At 52.0% G+C, this 14,535-nt stretch overlaps 4 protein-coding genes across 4 annotated transcripts; 1 reads left to right on the forward strand and 3 right to left on the reverse strand.

Moving 5' to 3' along the window:
- Positions 1 to 536: 536 nt before the first annotated feature.
- Positions 537 to 2,177, reverse strand: ACO1O0_004734 (uncharacterized protein; the record flags this gene model as incomplete). The annotated part of the gene is made up of 1 exon (XM_083194167.1): positions 537 to 2,177. One exon carries the CDS (start codon positions 2,175 to 2,177, stop codon positions 537 to 539), a length of 1,641 nt encoding a protein of 546 aa, XP_083051115.1.
- A 688-nt stretch (positions 2,178 to 2,865) lies between these two features.
- On the reverse strand, positions 2,866 to 3,715 carry ACO1O0_004735 (uncharacterized protein; the record flags this gene model as incomplete). Its single annotated transcript, XM_083194168.1, has 2 exons — positions 2,866 to 3,393; positions 3,497 to 3,715. The coding sequence occupies 2 exons, from the start codon at positions 3,713 to 3,715 to the stop codon at positions 2,866 to 2,868; spliced, it is 747 nt and encodes a 248-aa protein (XP_083051116.1).
- Positions 3,716 to 4,930: 1,215 nt separating this feature from the next.
- On the reverse strand, positions 4,931 to 5,623 carry ACO1O0_004736 (WSC domain-containing protein; the record flags this gene model as incomplete). Its single annotated transcript, XM_083194169.1, has 1 exon — positions 4,931 to 5,623. The coding sequence occupies one exon, from the start codon at positions 5,621 to 5,623 to the stop codon at positions 4,931 to 4,933; it is 693 nt and encodes a 230-aa protein (XP_083051117.1).
- Positions 5,624 to 7,022: 1,399 nt separating this feature from the next.
- ACO1O0_004737 (uncharacterized protein) lies at positions 7,023 to 11,223 on the forward strand (the record flags this gene model as incomplete). Its single annotated transcript, XM_083194170.1, has 2 exons — positions 7,023 to 8,585; positions 8,656 to 11,223. 2 exons carry the CDS (start codon positions 7,023 to 7,025, stop codon positions 11,221 to 11,223), a joined length of 4,131 nt encoding a protein of 1,376 aa, XP_083051118.1.
- Positions 11,224 to 14,535: the final 3,312 nt, after the last annotated feature.

The following is a 14,535-nucleotide window of genomic DNA, read 5'->3' on the forward strand; positions in this document are numbered from 1 at the left end:
TAGCGCGAGGTCAAGTACGAGTGACTCTTGGGGAAATACCGGTAAAAGTTGCATGAAACCCCTAAAAGCAATCTCCCTCATAACAATTTGATCTGCAATCGTCCTCTGTATCGCCACATTTCCAGGTTTTGGAGTTGCAGCACTGCTTGTCCGTACCGACGCACACCGCATTTCCATTGTCGGGGCCGCAAAAGCCGTCAACAGCGCGGAGTGGCTCGATGACTGGAGACGTCGAACAGAGCACTTTAGCCTTTGTGTGTTATGAATCCCAGAGGACAAGATAGACTCACCTCCTTCGATGCGATACTTTGTCTTGGTATTAAATGACTTGCACCCAAAAAATGCAGATATAGGGATAAGCTCAAGTTTCTGGCGAGAAACATAATATGAAGAGGTGCCAGTATACACAGTCTAGTGCTAGAAAGTCGCTGGCAAAAAATAGCAGATAGAATAATATTTACAACTACTCCAGTACAGATAATGGATAATAGCTCCTTCTTAAATCAATGTCTATATATCTTAGAACTTAATGCCCCCTACCAGCTTGGCGGCCAGTCCTTATAATCTAGTTCCAAAGCATACCTGTCCTGCGGTCTCCACGAATTAGGAACCATGAGAAACAATTCCAGCTGAGTCGTCTCCGCCCTCGTTCCGTTGTACACTGCCTCCTGCTCCAGAAACTCTCCAGTAACCATCCTCACGCTTGGGGACCGCGGCAGCCCATTCCACTTCATCATGACACTCGACCCTCTCACTGAGAACAGCTTCCAAGGCTCGTAGGGCTCTCCGCCGGCACCCAAGCTCGATGGAAGCAAGCTGACCCCGATATCCTCCGCCCGGGACTGAAGAGCAGAGCAAAAGTACGGATTGTTGCTCTGTTTCGCCTCGGCCGCGAGATACGGATTGGGCACCACGCCGGGCAGAGCCATGAGCTCGTCAAAGAGCCCGACATCCCCAGTATAGATTGCTGCTCGGGCGCAGGCCCCCCTCATTGCGGGAACTTTCTCAGCCAGTGCCCTGTACGTCTCCGGCGCTGCAAACTCGGGATACCAGATCAGGTAGGGGAGGCAGTCCTTGTCGTCCATCTTGTCAACTACGCGGGAGAGGTCATTGTTCATAATGTGCCGCGCCGTGATTGCCCTCTCAATGTGCTGCCAATGGGGCATATGGAAGGGCTCACCTTCTGGTGGGTTCTGCTGGCGCTCCCACCAGAGTGCGAAGAGTGAGTTGTGGTAGATGCCTCGTACGACGCAAAAGATCTCATCTTCGAGCACTTTAGGCCGCCGTAGGCGCGTGTAGCGATCTATGTTGCCGTAGTAGGCGGCTGTGAGGATGAGCAGGTCCTTGTTGCCGGCAGGGAGGTCGGCGGGTAGAGGCCAGGTGAGGAGATCCAGCATGAGATCTGCCGAGGAGAAGACAGGTGTGTCGCCATCAGGGACAGACTCTGCAATGCCCTGATCTTCGGTAATGTTGTACATCATCTCCTTGAATCCGTCATCGCCAAAGTACGTGAAGATATCATCGTCGTCTGGAATGGTGGGCTTTCCGAACGCCTGCTTCTGACTTTCGACCATGGACAACACACATGTGTCGCCATTTAGAGGAGCAGGCTGTGGGCTCTCAAGGTTAATTGTCCGGTAGTAGTCATCGAAGACTTTGTATCGCACCGGTTGCGCCATGATGTGGTTGAAAATGGAGGTACTGCCTGCGGCGCGGGCCTCCTCGGCGACAGCAACTTCAGGGAGGACATCCTCGAGCTTTAAATACAGATCCGTGTATCCAGCCACAGCACACGCTCGAGCGACTTGGTATCTCATCTGAGGACACTTCTTTGAGAGTTGTCGGTACGTGTCTTCCGAGGCGATTGTGGGGTACCAGATGCAATATGGCAGCTCCTCCGGGCGCTCTGTGGGATCCATGTCTGGGATGCGATTGCTCATGATGGCGCGGGCGTTGAGAGCCCTGGTGAACTCGGGATGCTCTGGCAGGCCACGGAGGGGTGCAGCCTCACCCTCTGCAAAGGATGCCGAATGGAGGATACCGCGGATGATGCAAAGCTTGATGAGAGGGTATCCTAGGTGCCCCGGCAGTTTTTCACCGCGCAGGGCTCTGAGCACATCCTCTCGATGGTATTCCTCTGAGCCCAGGTATTGGGCAAGGGTCTTTTGGTCGACCATTGTCAATACAAAGACGCTGAGATCAATTTCCCGGGGCTTTGAGTATATTGCAGTGGCGAGCAGGCAATCCCCGAATACGAGCTAGAAAGTTAAAGAGATGCAAGTGGAAATATGTGGTTTGTATTAATGGGGCATATAGAGTTCGGTGGGAGGGGAGATCAGGGAGATCAGGTGGTTAAGTACGGATATTATGTGACTATACGGAGTACGTACCACCTACGAATACTAAGGCGCAGGCCCCGGTTCCATATTTTTTCTCACTAGTATTCGGTCCATGGGTGTGTCTAGAATCTTGGGCCCACTGACCCTGCGAGCTCCACTGTCGCCGTCAACTGAAGACAGGGCCATGTTCACCAACCCGAGGTACCTAGGTAGATAACAGACCTGGAGTTGAATTTACCTAGGTACCTGGCTGATAGATAATTACTCCCATTGATACGCACAGGAATTCAGGTTAGAGGTTACGGAGTATTGTGTGTTAAGAATTTACATCCGGCCTTCATCATAAACCCTTTTCCGCAATGTAAATAGTCTCTATGGGCAGATGCAGATCCTCCCACACACACACACACACCTATACACATAGAGGTCTATCCACACATTTGTTCCACATTGATCGTGCCGACCTCATCACAATAGGTACTCTGCACTAGTGTATTCGTACAAATGCCTTCCACCTACTAACCTATTAAATAAGCACAAAACCATCAACCCTGAAACAGCCAGCAGCTTCCTTTATCTTGACTACCTCGAGCTGTACTTTCAGGGCAATGTTGTTGTTCTTGTGCCCCTCCCCGACGTGTATCCCGAATTCGGTTCTAAAGTCCCAGCCGGGATTCCTCTCCATCGTCTCCTTCGCATCCAGCGTCTGATACGGGACACCATATGTGTCCACCGTCTTCAGGATGACCACCCTCCCCTCGGGGTTCCACGATATGGCGCTGGCCTCCATGCGCTGCCCGTACACCATCTTCATAGACTTGGCCATGCCTTTCCTCACGTCCATGGGGATATTGTCGCTGTCCACGCTCCTCGCAATATACCCGCCCACCTTGCTCAGGACCTCAGCCCAGTTATTGCTCGCACCGCGCCAGACTCGGCCGTTGACAACAGCGCCCGTCAGGCCGGCGTCGTTGAGCTTCCTGGCCGTGCTGTCAATATCAGGAAGGTCATCATGCCCCTTGTCGTGGATGTTGACTTTTGTAGAAGGGTTGGTCTGTGTATGGAGAAGGATGAGGAAAAGCAATAGTTAGCCGGGCCATGCGGGGATCTATCGAGCTGCCATTGAGACGATGGAGGACGGCGGAGAGAAAGCTCACCTGCGGTAATATGTATTCCATGAACCTATCAAACGAGCAGACGTTTGGGGTTTTGGCACAGCCAGCGGCGATCTGTGTAGGGTTGTTTTTGGTCTCTTTGCACTCGGCGACGTAGGCGTAGTAGAACATCATCCTCTCGTAGCCACCTGGCATGGAGTAGCCAGAAGCCACGCCCAGGCAGGTTGCCCAGAGGGCGAGCATTGAAGCAAAGAAACGCATGCTGAAGGTGTACAGTGCGCACTGATAATCACCTAGCTACATGTCCTGGGACGGAGCAGGATATTCAAGGCGCCTGGGGGGTCCTATAAGTGAGAGAAAGGGGGGCCAGCGGTGGTAGATAGGACCAACCGTTTTACACCCTTGCTCGGTGCGCACAGACTACATACCCTGCATTTAGGCACTAGAAAACCTATCGTCCTCTCCCTGTTCGCAGAAAGGACCGCATGATAATCAATACATGGAAGCGCAACTCTTGGCTGCTTGGGGCTCTGGCCTCTTCTCTAGCCATATGATCCCTGGGGCGCCTTCATTTGCCTCGGCTCGGCCGGCTTCAATCTTCCCATGCTTGCATTCCAGGCTCCTTAGAGCTGTGTTTATCCCTTCTGGGAAGTGGATGCTAACTCTGCGAGGCTAACGTGATGCACAGCATCTTAGTTCTTGTTCTCGATCCTTTGTTAGTAGTCCTGATGGTCCTTTTGTTGGTGATCCTTCTGCTGCATGAGCTTTACCCCTCTACCATAGTACATGCTCGTGGTACTAGTACATTAAACGACGTAGAAGAGGGCCTTGATTCGTTTGGTGTGCGAATAAAAAGTCCGCTTATAATCCAATCGCATGGATAAGGTCATGATCTTGAGCCTAGACGCTCGCCAAGATCTATAGCCTGAGGAGGCGTGCGTTTCATCGTGGTGTGTGCTTAACAAGGCGGGGCCGAAGTTCGATGCGGGGTTCTGCTCATGGTGCCAAGGATAGACCCTCCGAGTTGCAGCAGCTAGCTTGCATGACGTGCACTTTTGTCTTCTGTCAAGGTCCAACGAGGAGCGACGGGCCGGAAGACGTTGAGGAATGTTCAGAGGTCCCGATTATTGATGTTCCAGAAACGCGCGAGGGTCTGGCTCACAGAGACGTGTAGAAACCGCGTGCTAAGTTGAGGGTTACGACAGAAACGGGGAGTCAATGCACGAGGCGCTGTTATGCCAGTCGCAATGTGTAGCAGACCACTTAGAACTTGAAAAAGACCATACTTGGAATTTATAGTACCTCACTTGGAACAGGGTTTCCAATGCCGTATTAAATTCATTTCCCCGACCCAAAGACCAAATCATCCCTAAAACTCACCACTCATTTCACAAACTTTCCCGAAATCGTTCCATACCAAGTCTAGGGAACAGCGACAGGCACCAAACTGTTATCAGGCATCGTAACCAGCAAGCCTCAGAGGCTGGCCGTCGGGGTCACGACCGCCTCGTTCTCGAGAGCCATAAAGACATTGAGCCGGCCAGCACCACCACACTTCTCCGTACTGTCACCACTGCAGGGCGCGTTGCACTCAGTCTCATTCAGTGTCCTCTCGCCGGCAACATAGCTCCCACAGTGGCATTCGTCCCCTTCCTTGACACCCGCAAACTCAAAGAATCCCTTGTAGCACGCATCCTTGCATTTGGCAATTGTCAGAGCAGCATCGCCGCCTTCCTGGCTCACATTCTTCTGCAGGGTAGGGATCTCCTCATCTTCATCCACGTAGCAGCCCCGATCGTCCCAGCTCGTAGGCGAGGGACCAAGGGTGGCGCTGGACGTGGTGGTTGGCATTGGGGTGGGAGTTTCGGTGATGGTGGTGGTAGGCTTCTCGGGGAGGCGCTCCAGAGGCACGACGCAGTAGGATGCGGCAATCCAGGGCTTGCAGTCGAGTCCAACGGACGGGTTCCAGCGGGAGAACTCCTCGGGGGTGATGTTCCAGTAGCTCCTGACGTCCTCGCACACGAGGTTGCGGGCGTTGTTCTCCCAGATGAGGCAGGGGGAGGCAGTCTCAGGGTCATACTGGAGAGTAGGGTAGTCGGTGTATGCCACGCCGAGATGAGGCAGGGAGGCGAGCGCCATGAGGTGCACTGCTGAAGTAAAGGTCTTCATGATGATGGATTTGGTGATGTGTGATCCAAAGAGAGTGGCGAGGCTGTGAGGGAAAAATCCTAGACCAAAGAAGGGGACAGATACGAGTAGGAGGGGGAGGTGGGCCAATGGCGCAGCAAACTGTGAGGATATATTTGTGACGAAGACCTTGGTAGTTGGAACCAGGGGGTCTGTCCTAGGAAGCAGAGCTCGTAACTTTCAGCGGAAGCAAAAGAAGAAGAAAAGCCTCGGGTCTCAAGTGTAACAAAAACGTCTCGTGCAAGGCCGCTGTGCTTGGCAAGCGGCCCAGCGAAATATCATTGATCACAATAACACTACGGATAGGCAGCGTTGGTTCGACCAATAGGAATCTCGCAGTCTGGAATCTACATACCATGTAGTAGATTGATTTTGGTCTCACTTTTGGTCAATGGTTAGTTGCCTAGGTTCTTGGCTCTAGACACAGGACTTCTCCGCAATCCCCCCTTGTAAGACTATGCCTCTGCCATGCTTGCGGGTTTTTTTACCTTAATGGGATCATATCAGTTGGAGTAAATACTAGTTAGTAGTACTATAGCCTCGGGCGGCCGGAAGACAAAACGCGGGTGGGGACTTACAACCCTGCCAAAGCCCGCCCTGCATCATCGCCAAGTGGAAAAGGGGGCCAAGAGTCGCATGAGCGAACCAATCGTCAGGCCTTCTTGTCCCTCTTATCAGACCTATCAATATTAAATAAACTAGTAGTATTCGTAAAGTCCCATTCGGGGTCGGGCCCACTTCGCCCGCATACTCTATAATCCTAAAAGGGCACTCTCGTACTACACTGAATACCCCTGCACCAAATTTGGGATCTAAAACCCGGGGATGGAAATCACTCCCCGGAGTCTGGAGTCGCAATGCAGGACCGAACCAGGAACACCACGATCTAGACTCTTCTAAAATGTGGCGTGGTTCAGCGGGCGCCTCATAATAAAATCAATAGACTGCTGGATAGTCGCACCCCTCAGGCGTATCAGCTGTCCACCAGTTCCTCAGCCTCTTTCTTCTCACTTACATGGGCCATGCTTTTGCATCGTATGTTCCTAGGTTATTGCTTTTAGCTGGTATTTTTTTGCCATTGCCTACTTAGGCAATTCGAGAGCGATTTTTCTGCTTAGGTGCAATGTATGCTGCGGCATAGCAGACGGCAAATCTGTGAGCCTAACACGTTCACTGTTGTCGAGTTCATACATATCCGTATACCTCTTTGATACGAAGCTGCTTCCTTTGCCCCATATCTGATATTTAACAGCACAACTAATCTCTATCCCCCCATCTGGCGGGCCACTCCAGTCATTCTTTCCTTTTGGTGGAAGGTTGTTTCATTGCCTATCCAACCTCCATCTCCTCCATCCCATAGAGTCCTCCTCTCTCAGCCACCATGGCTTCCTCTCTGAAGCCATGGTTCCTCTTCGGAGTCCTCCTTGCTGCGGGAGCCTCTGCCCATCGACGCCCGTCTCCGGGAGCCCTGCTGCCCCGGGACGAGTTGTCCTCCAGCATCAACACTGCTGACGACCCAGAGCTTGAGAAGTGGCTCGCCACAATGCAGAGGGCTTCCGCTCTCACTGTCTGCCCTTCCTCATGCACTGAGGTCAATGAGTCCGACGACGGCTGGGCTCTGTACCCCGACCCTGCCAGTCTCGCCGCGTGTAACGAGACGATGCTCCTCAAAGTTGCTGTCCAGAACATTGTGGGGGACAGTCGCACCAAACTCGCACTCCGCGCCTGCGCTGCCGACTACTCCTCTGACAGCCAGATCTTCGAGGCCGGCGACTCAACTGCCGCTCTCTGCTCCACACCCAACCATGTCATGATCAACACCACCGTGGCGCTGGCCACATCCGTCCCTAATGCTCTCTCCGGCGATAGATTTTTGACTCGACACCTCCTTGATACAGGCCGTCAGGTCGTCAACTACCTAGGCTCCAAGAAGCCTTCTTGCACGCAGAGCACCCTGAGCTTTGGATACTCCCAATCCGTCATCCTCGGCGTGTTTGGCGGCGCAGAGGTTCACCAGCATGGCCTTACTGCCGCAGTGCTGAACCACTTCCTCCAGTACGCTGAGGAAAAGTCTATATCTAAGACAATGCTTCTTCAGCTCTGCGAGGGCGACGGTCGTGGCGCGGATTACAATGTGGGAGTCGTCGCCAGCAGCGCCAAGAACTTTGGCCTCGTCCAGGAGACTATGAAGACATGGGCCGATGGCAAGTGCGTTTCCGGTGTCGACGGCGACGACGACTGGATGAAGGTGACCATCCGAGTTCCCAAGGCCAATCCTCAATCTGTCAACTCGACGGAGATTGTCTCGGCCTCAGATGCCACCTCCCCAGCCCATATCTGGTCCAGGTCCGCCGACCTTGCTCCACGCGCCGAGTGCCGTAGCATAAAGGTTCAGGCCGGCGACGGCTGCTGGGCTCTAGCCGACCGGTGCGGGATTACGCAGGAGAACCTTGTCAAGTTCAACCCACGGGATAACTTCTGCAATACGCTTATCATTGACGAGCCCATCTGCTGCAGCACGGGGACCCTGCCTGAGACAATCCCGCCCAGCAACTCTGACGGAACCTGCAAGACGACCAACGTTGTTAGCGGTGATTCGTGCGGCTCTCTCGCCTCTAAGTGTGGTCTATCTAGCAACGACTTTATGAAGGTCAATACCAAGGAGGGTCTCTGCTCGACTCTGGCTGTCGGTCAACCTGTCTGCTGCACGCGGGGGACTCTGCCTGATGTCCGCCCCAAACCCAAGCCCGATGGTTACTGCTTCGACTATACCATCAAGGATGCCGATGACTGCTCGCAGATTGCAGCGAGAAACGGCCTAACTGTCGCGAATCTCGAGTCATTCAACGAGAACACCTGGGGTTGGAACGGCTGCCAGCTGCTATTTACGGATACCAGGATGTGTCTGAGCACGGGGACCGCCCCCATGCCTGCGCCCGTTTCTGTAAGTGAACCCAAACCAGCTACTAAGCCTCGCCTCTTCCTACTTGAAACGTGTGTTCATATTGCCTTAGAACGCCATCTGCGGCCCTACGGTCCCCAATACTGTCCAACCGCCCTCCGGCACCAACATCTCCACCCTCAACCCGTGCCCCCTCAATGCGTGCTGCAACATCTGGGGCCAATGCGGACTGACTGGCGACTTCTGCACCATCTCCAAGGCCCCCTCCGGCGCCCCCGGAACATCGGCCCCCGGCAAGAACGGCTGTATCTACAACTGTGGTATGGACATCATCAAGGGATCGGCTCCGGCTAGCAAGATCAACGTTGCCTACTTTGAGGCTTGGAATGGCAACCGTGAGTGCCTGAAAATGGATGTTGACCAGGTCCCCAAGGACCTCTACTCGCATATCCATTTTGCCTTTGCCGATATTACGCCTGACTTCAAGATTGATACGACAAACATCCAGCAGCAATTTGACATCTTCAAAGGCATGACGGGTATCAAAAAGATTATCTCTTTTGGCGGGTGGGATTTTAGTAATATGCCCGGTACCTTTAGGATTCTCCGAGAGGCTACCAAGCCCGCCAACAGGGCTACTTTTGTCAACAACCTTGTTGACTTTGTCAAGGCCAATAACCTCGATGGCATCGACCTGGACTGGGAGTACCCCGGCGCCCCCGACATTCCTGACATCCCACCTGGTGACCCCGAGGAAGGAAACAACTACTATCAGACCCTGATTAGCCTCAAGCAGCAGATTGGCAGTGGCAAGACCGTTTCTTTTGCGGCCCCGGCTTCCTTCCACTACCTCAAATCCTTCCCTGTGAAGGAGATGAGCGAGGCCATTGACTATATTATTTACATGACCTACGACCTCCATGGCCAGTGGGATGCTGGTAATAAGTGGACTTCGCCGGGTTGTGAGTCTGGAAACTGCCTCCGCTCTCACGTGAACGAGACCGAAACGAAAGATGCCCTTGCTATGATTACAAAGGCTGGCGTTCCGTCGGGTAAGGTCGTCGTCGGCGTCTCTTCTTATGGGCGCTCCTTTAAGATGGCTGCAGCTGGCTGCGATGGCCCTAACTGCGAGTTCACCGGCACCAACCGCGTCTCTGAAGCCGCACCGGGTCGCTGCACTAAGACAGGGGGATATATCTCTAATGCCGAAATTGACGAGATTCTCAAGTCTGATAGGGTCACGCGCAAGTGGGACGCAGACGGGTCCAACATGCTTGTCTACGATAGCACCGAGTGGGTGGCCTACATGGACGAGGACCTTAAGAAGACGCGCTCTGCCTTCTACAGCTCCTATAACTTTGCAGGCACCACCGACTGGGCCATCGATCTCCAGAAATTCTGGGGCGGCGACGGAGGCGGTGGTGGCGGCGGCGATGATTACGGCAGCGACAGCACACCCTACATCAACCCAGACTTCATGCCCTGCACGGCCACCTTCCGCGCCTTTCAGGAGCTCCAGGACTCCAAGGGCAAGATTCCCGCCCACTGCATGAACAAGTACATCCTCGACGTTGAAATCGCCGTCATGGACAGTGCCTTGAAGAAGTATAAGGACCTCGTGGATGGCGGCTATGACTCCAAGTTCGAGACGTACACGACCTACATCAAGCGGCAGGTGCCCGACCAGGTTGACATGTTTGTCGGGGAAAACGGCAACAAGTACTTTACGTGCAAGGAGACCAAGGAGCTTCAGTGCTGCAGCGACTGCACCTATGTCTTCTGCATGAACAACTGCAACAACAGCCCGACATGTGACGGCGGTTTCACCACCGAGGAGATTCCCTGCCCTACCAACCTCCGCGATGGAGACGTCGGCCCTGGCTCCAGCGTGCCCAACGCCATGTTCGAGATCAAGGACGAGGTCAATTTCTTCAAGGACATCTTTGACAAGTTCGGCATTGAGAGAAGTTGGCTTAAATTCGACAAGAAAAAGGTCAAGGTCTCGGCCGACGGCTGCCAGTACACCGGATCAGACGTGCTCAATTGCATTGAGAGGGGCACCACCTACTGGAGCGGGTACCCTGTGGAGGACAAGATTGAAATCTTCAACCCCAAGGACCTCGTCGGCCAGGGCTACGGCGAGTCCATGGATCTGCTGAGCCGGCTCAGGGTCTTCCAGGGCAACGAGTTTGACGAGTTCGAGATGATGATCGACGGTCTGAGCTGGGCCGACATGGCCGACGCGGCCATCATGCCGGCCATCATCCTGGAGCAGGCCGTCGAAAGCATGGACAAGGTCGTCACCACGGCCGACGAGATCAAGAAGGCCGAGCGAGAGGCATTGATCCTCAGCTTTGTCAGCGGTCTGCTCTTCTTCGTCCCCTTCATTGGCGGGGCCATCACGGGAGGAGCCCTGGCGCCGCTGAGGGCGATCCTGTCCATGGTCGGGAACTTGGGCGAGGCTGCTCTGACAGTCTATGGCATTGTCCAGGATCCCGACAGTGCCTTCATGGCTATATTTTCTGCTCTGGCTGGCGCGGCTCTCGGAAGGGGCGGGTTCCGCGAGGCGGCACAAAGTCGACGGGGTATGACGGGCGACAGTATCACGAAACTGGGTGTCCCTGTCAAGAATAGGTTGGACTCTGTCGATAAACTTCGTTCGTATTGCTCTATTCGATGACTCTAGACCTAAATTATACGAATTTAAGACGAAAAGAATTAGTTAATCATATGTTTTTCAAAGCTTGTATATGAAGATGACACTGTTCTTCTGCTCAGTCTCATTACAAGATCCCCTAGTCTCCTCTAGATTAATTATATCTCTTTTATTCTTTAACTACTAAGAACATTATTTAGCTGATACGTTTCTTTATAGTTCCCAAAACATTTAAATACCCATATTAATTATTTAATAGTTTATGGCATGTAGAACGATTAAATACTACTCCACCTACCCTATAGTTAAAGACTAACTATTACAAAGGCTTGAATAAGTAACTTTCCAACGTTTGCCTAATATGCAACCGTAATCTAGTGCAGCCCTTTTCCTACGGTGAATATAAGGTTAATCAATGACCCTGAGGCGGACATCTTGTTTCGGAAGCCACCAGGATTAGGGGCCGTCATCAGGGCCGCCATGGGGGCCGGGTTCGACACATTCTGCCCAAGGATGCGTATGATATCTTCGCCTTTCGGTTGGGACATGATGTGGTTGTGGATCCGTTCAATCTCCACCGTCAACACAGGCCGCGAGTGTGTTTTGGCAACGACATCCTTGAGGATGGCCAGCGTTTCTTCTTGCGCCATGATGTTGGTTCTCGAAAGGGTTTGTCAGGGAGGGGGCTCAAGGTGGGATGGTGCTTGGAATCTAAGTTGCGACTGGTGATGATTCTACGTCAGAAGTGAGGAAGTGCCATGAGTTATATGTACACTGAGACTACGGATACTGATCGTTGTTTACCGACAGTTGCTCCTCACCGGCGCTTTCTTTTTCCTTCTTCCTTTCTTTTCTTACATCCCTCGCATACGGAATGTGGTGATATGTAAGAATACAGGCAAGCTGATAACAGGGAACCTGAGACCCGGACCCTCATTTCACAATGAACCAGGGCTTCTTTGAGCCAAACATAACCTGGGCTCGTACATATGCCCTAGTATAAGCTGAGCAGGTGGATCATCTGGGCTCGTATCCAGTCTGGGCCGCATTGCCGTGTAATGTGTGATGGGAGTTTTTGGATTGATAAAACACACCGCTCCAGATATTCGTACGAGTATGGCCTGTTCCTGTATCTCCGTCTCGCCTCACGTACTACGGTATGTCTGGCCTCAGCCACTGAATAGACCGCCGATCTTTGCCTTTTTTAGTTTCTGGCTGGCGTCCAGCCTTCCGCTTGTCAACGATCTTATCCGTAATCAGTTTTTACTCTTCCGAGGTCGCCTGAGTATAGCCTCAACTATATCCCCATCCCCATCTAAACTAGAAGGGAGAGGCTCGATGTAAGCTCGGGAAGGGTTAGCTACAAGAAGCGGCAAGCATTTCTTCGGATTTCATTGGCTGGGGCGCGTCTACTGAGCGGCTCATTTCAGCTGCCACTTGTTGCTGCTTGCAGTGAGGCGCCAGCTGAGTATACTGTACACTACGTGGGGAAGCCTTTTGATGAAAATACCATCGGAATTTACATTACATGACTGGTCGTGATTGGTTTTCACTGGGGAAGTTTTGGCCAAGACTGAAAGTATGTCCCATAACACCGTGTCATAGCCAGTCATTGTACGGATATGGGTATAGTCATCGTCCCATCCCCAATCCTCCTTCACTGTTTTCTCGGCGGGAGTTCGCCAGGCCCGTTGTATCCCGCATACCAGGTGTACACATGTATCAGCCTTCATCCTGTCCCTTGTTTTGTTGCGAGGTCGCGGCGGGCGGCTCGATACATTTGAACGTCTTGTTATTCCAGATTCACATCTAGGGAAGGGGTGGGGCAGTATGTGCTGGTGAGGGCTTTGATATTGGGTTTAGTGGTGGTGCATTATTCGTCCATATGGGGGTTCACCGTCTTCGCGATGAGCTCGTTAGCTCACCAGGGTTCACAGGCTTTCTCGGCCCGGGTCGACGTTGACGTAGTTAATGATATATGTGTTAGCATAAGGCTATGCATAGGTGTTCTTAGATAAATCTTTTCCTGAGAGGAAATCTTTATTATCTGTAGCAGTCAGATTATTAATAAATGTCATTGAGTAGATTAGGCCGTCAGTTTGCTTGATGTTACCGTTGACGGCGTCTGTGACAAATTGCTGTGACTAAATATGTCCGGAGATTCATCTATCCATGTTTCAGGATGGCAGACCACGCGCTGGCACAGACGTTGGATCATTTGCTAAAATCGCATTTGAAACAAAATTAGTAAACGTTTGAGTAGTCCTACCCTTTGGACGGCGGTCTCTTGCGGTGGCCGTGGTTCAGAGGATACGATTCCACCAGGCGGAACAAAATCAGCCGAGGGGAGACATTGGCACTGAGCACACGACTAACCACTCCACTCCGCGAGAGGTAGTCCCAGATACCGCAGGGAATCATGACGGAGTGCAGAAATCCTCGAGATCTCGCGTTTCAAAAACCAGAAATCCATCGGAATTGAGCGAGTACTGGGTGATCGGCATGAGATACTTGCTGTCCTACTCCATCGGTGATTCATGACCCCGAGCACCAGGACAACACAACGCAACAGGAGCCAAGTCAATGCTCAGTTTATGCAGGTTTTAATGTTTATATTGTATTTTATGAACATCCATCTAGTGACCACGGAGTACGTCTAGGGCAATGGAACTTCAAGCGTCTTTTAAGCCCATCGTTCTTATAGTGGAATTGAACTTTTGAATGTAAACTATGGCCATATTTGCATATTTCCCAAGTTCAGCTTAAAAGTCCCCCCGTGACGCATGATTTTGTGATTGTATTATGTATCCCCATGGTTTCTTTCATTATTCCTCTCCTCTCCTACAAGCACACGCGATTGAATAGTGTTGCCACTCGGAAATGATAACCTCTTAGTATTTATCTACTATTTGACCATAGGAATTGAGATAATCTATATTTTCTCTTTATTACACAATGAATATACTTAAACTATTAGTTAAGGAAGCACTGACGAATAAATTGCATCCTCTGATTTTCATTCCTCCGAACAATAATGGTGAGCGGAGCACTGTACTTTCAAGTTCCCAAATCCTACCCCACAATGCAGCTACAGTCGTTCCACCCAGTCGATGAGCAACCAAATCCTTTTAGCCACAGATCTTTACCATAATGGTAACCAGCGCATGACCGATATTGGATCCAATCGGGTACTTCGGCAGTGTCAAGGACAAAGTCAGCACTAGGACGCGAATTTGAAGGAGCGAAAAGCCGTCTGGGGTATTTACCTCCGCATACCCACTTTGCGCCCGTTAGGGAACACTCCGAGACTGATATTGACATCATAGTAGATGATTA

The sequence above is a fragment of the Amphichorda felina genome (assembly GCF_050947745.1).
Source record: "Amphichorda felina strain 45539 chromosome Unknown scaffold_4, whole genome shotgun sequence".
Taxonomy (NCBI): Eukaryota; Fungi; Ascomycota; class Sordariomycetes; order Hypocreales; family Bionectriaceae; genus Amphichorda; species Amphichorda felina.